The 3,532-nt window shown below is 47.3% G+C and overlaps 1 protein-coding gene across 1 annotated transcript; it reads left to right on the forward strand.

Annotated features, from left to right (window-relative positions):
• The first annotated feature begins 1,293 nt into the window (after nucleotides 1–1,293).
• On the forward strand, nucleotides 1,294–2,924 carry LOC127317025 (protein trichome birefringence-like 20). Its single transcript, XM_051347546.2, has 2 exons — nucleotides 1,294–1,914; nucleotides 2,016–2,924. The coding sequence occupies exons 1-2, from the start codon at nucleotides 1,429–1,431 to the stop codon at nucleotides 2,772–2,774; spliced, it is 1,245 nt and encodes a 414-aa protein (XP_051203506.1). The 5' UTR covers nucleotides 1,294–1,428; the 3' UTR covers nucleotides 2,775–2,924.
• The last annotated feature ends 608 nt before the right edge of the window (nucleotides 2,925–3,532 follow it).

Here is a 3,532-nt window from a genome sequence, read left to right on the forward strand (position 1 = left end):
TGATATATGTTTTATAATATATATATTGTATCAATTTGGTTAAATTTACGATCTAGAGAAACACGGCAGTCTTATAATTCCTAACAGAGGAAGTAGCTCTGGACCGTTAGTAATTTAGACCAGCCAACCAGATGCAATGCTAAATATGCATTTTGATATTATGACATGTCATTAGATAAAGAGAGATGATTATGATAACTAGCTATGTTATTTCGAAGATAAAATGGGCCTACAAACTAACTAATGCACCCATCTATGATATTATATTTATGTTACTATGACTATGAAGATATAATAACATAGGCTACTTTCAAATGCATGACACCAACGTATGTTACTTTCCAATATGACCAGTGCACCGACAATATCACACATCACATACCGACGGTACGGAGTACAAAGAAGTGCATGACAAACCGGAGGTTTTTAATGGCAATCTTACATACAGGAGCCACATTCACCATTCACTCAGTGCTTTGAGATTGATGAGACTTCTAATATTTATCTAATATAAAACCAATACTTTAAATACAAGTGAATTTTTATGAAACTAAACAAATACATATGAAACATTGTGAAACACTCTAGCGAAAAACATCACTTCGATTTGTTTCACAAAATGCATTTGTGTTTGTGAGTGGACTGAGTTAGCACACGAATGACATCACATATGATGTCACTGCTGTAGGTAATGTTCACTATAAAAAGAGGTTTTCAAGTACATGACTGGTCGGTTCTTAAACCAAAACTTAATGCCGCACTGTTGTGTGGAAGAATATGCATACAAACTAAAATAATATTATGTTGTTAATCATGCAATATGTGTCGACTTGTGATTATTTGCAATATTACTCCATGGATATAGTCAGATATTTGCAATATTATTCCATCAATGCATGCAGATTATTTGCAACATTTTCCCATCGATCCATGCAAAAGTGAGATCAAAGAATATTTAATAACAGGTGAAAAAGATTTCTTTGACCCTGTTATGTGGAAGAATATGTATGAAGAAAATTCTGGTTGTTAATCATGCGATGCATGTTGACTTGTGATTTATTAATTAGCAAGATTTTTTCCATTGATGCATTCAAGTTATTTGCAGTATTTGAAATCTTTTCATTGATGCATGCACAAACCGAAAAATCCGTACTGAAATCTTATGCATGCAATATTTGCTACACAATTAATTAGCTTTTGAGTAGCAGTCAGCATTAATGATAATGAAGCAGTAGTGACAGCAGTATATCCCCCTCAAACCGCCGTCACATGATTGACTGGCACAGAGCGCTGTCCAGAACAAAGAAGCACCGCAGCACAGACAATTAACCACCGTTGGCCACATATCCTCAGATTAACCAGGGACGAGCAGCTACTCCTTTTAACGTCCTGCCTGCAGCAGTAGCAGTAGCACTCGCTGCCAAACGCATGAAGCTCTTTGGGAAGCAGCCGATGCAGAAGCTCCGGCTGGTTAACCCTACGGCCCTGTTCCTCCCGGCGATCGTCCTCGTCCTCTTCGTCGTCACCACGCGCCTCCCAGGTTCTTTCTTCGGCGCCGGCATCCCCACGATCTCTTGTCCTGGCCATCCTCCAGTCATCAGGAACTCCACTTCTGCTGTTGCCGGCCGGGTGCCCAAGGGATGCGACATCTTCCGGGGCGAGTGGGTGCCGGACGACGCCGCGCCCTACTACACGAACCGCAGCTGCGCGCTGATCGAGGAGCACCAGAACTGCATGAAGTACGGCCGCCCGGACCTCGGGTTCCTCAAGTGGCGGTGGCGGCCGGAGGGGTGCGAGCTCCCGCGGTTCGACGCGGCGGGGTTCTTGCACGCCGTCAGGAGCCGGTCCATGGTGTTCGTCGGGGATTCGCTTGCCAGGAACCACATGCAGTCCCTCATGTGCCTCCTTTCCAAGGTACTCTAATCATCATCGATGAATCTTGGAAGCTTTGAATTCATCTCAAATTTCAGTTGGTTGGGATGGGAGATTTGATCAATTTGCTTGTTAATTTACAGGTGGAGTACCCGAAGGACATCTCCCCGACGAAGAACCAGCCAGCGGTGACAATGTACTACGAGTCGCACGACTTCACCCTCACCATCTTCCGCTCGCTGTTCCTCGTCAAATCGAACAAGTCTAAGAGCGACGGGCCATGGAACCTGTACCTGGACGAGCCAGACGACGCCTGGCTGCCGTTCGTATCCGGCTACGACTACATCATCATCTCGGGGGCGACCTGGTTCTCGCACCCGTCCATGTTCTACGACGCCGGCGGCCGCCTCGTCGGCTGCCAGTCCTGCGGCGTGCCGGGCGTGCCCGAGCTCGGCCCGCGCTACTCCCTGCGCGCCGCGTTCCGCACGGCGCTGCGGGCGATCGCGAACTTGGAAGGCTTCAACGGGACGGCCATCGTGCGGACGCTGACGGCGGCGTCGCACTTCGAGGGCGGGGACTGGGACAAGGGCGGCGACTGCCGGCGCACGCGGCCGTACGCGGGAAACGAGACGCGTGTCACGGGGAAGGAGCTCGACTTCTACACAGCGCAGGTGGAGGAGTTCAACGCGGCCAAGGAGGCGGCGAGGGGGAGAGGGGTGAGGATGATGCTCATGGACGCGACGGCGGCGATGGTGCTCCGGCCGGACGGGCACCCGAGCCGGTACGGGCACTGGGCGCACGAGAACGTGACGCTGTACAACGACTGCGTGCACTGGTGCCTGCCCGGCCCCGTCGACGTGTGGAACCAGATGCTGCTCCACATGCTACTCGCTGCATCGTAAATCCATCGATGCGCGCCCGTGCCTTGTGAAATCGCTGGCCTTGTTTCTGGTTTATGCCTGCCCAAGCATTAAAACTTCCCTTTCTGAACATAGGCGCACACATTGTTTTGCCCATCCGTTCGGGACATAAATGAGTTGAATCTTCCTTTCCATCGCTGCATCATAAATGAGTACAATTTAGCAATTTAACAATCTAATCATACTAAAGATCCTCCTCTTAATCACTTTCATCCTTTATGATCATATAATTATGCAAAATCACATAGTACACAAAGTAAAGAGAAAGTAAAGACAATGCTGAAAGTAAAAGCAAGGGGGAGAAGGAAAACCGGAGGCAAATCCAAATTAAGCGAAAAATGACAAAAAAGAGACGGCAAAAGTAAATTGCTTTGTAGATCTAAAGGAAAAGAAAAGACTCACGGGATTTGCAGCTTCCCCAAGCTTACCTGATTCCACCTTGTTGATAAAGACGGTGCCCGAAAATGTATTGAATGTTGCCTTGAAGATGAAGATGTTCTCCCAGCTTGATGATGATGCGCCCGATATGTGTTCTTGCAGCTGCCCGGCAACGGTGCTAGAAAATGTTCTTGATGGCAACAACTCTATGTGTACCAACTTATTGGGGCTCAAGTGCAGAGTGTTGTAGCAAACGTCTTTTTTCCACAATGGTGACTCAACGGTTTATATCAAACTCTCGAATAACTAGCGAATAATTAACCCCCTTTTCCTCTTCAAGCAATCCACAAACAAAATAAATT

This window comes from Lolium perenne, chromosome 7, assembly GCF_019359855.2.
Source record: "Lolium perenne isolate Kyuss_39 chromosome 7, Kyuss_2.0, whole genome shotgun sequence".
In the NCBI taxonomy this organism is placed as follows: domain Eukaryota; kingdom Viridiplantae; phylum Streptophyta; class Magnoliopsida; order Poales; family Poaceae; genus Lolium; species Lolium perenne.

What these genes read in the sequence shown, in the direction of transcription:
- LOC127317025 (XM_051347546.2), top strand. Translation starts at nt 1,429, where the DNA reads ATGAAGCTCTTTGGGAAGCAGCCGATGCAGAAGCTCCGGCTGGTTAAC. An exon ending in TCATGTGCCTCCTTTCCAAG is followed by an intron (nt 1,915 to 2,015) that starts GTACTCTAATCA and finishes GTTAATTTACAG; the next exon opens with GTGGAGTACCCGAAGGACAT.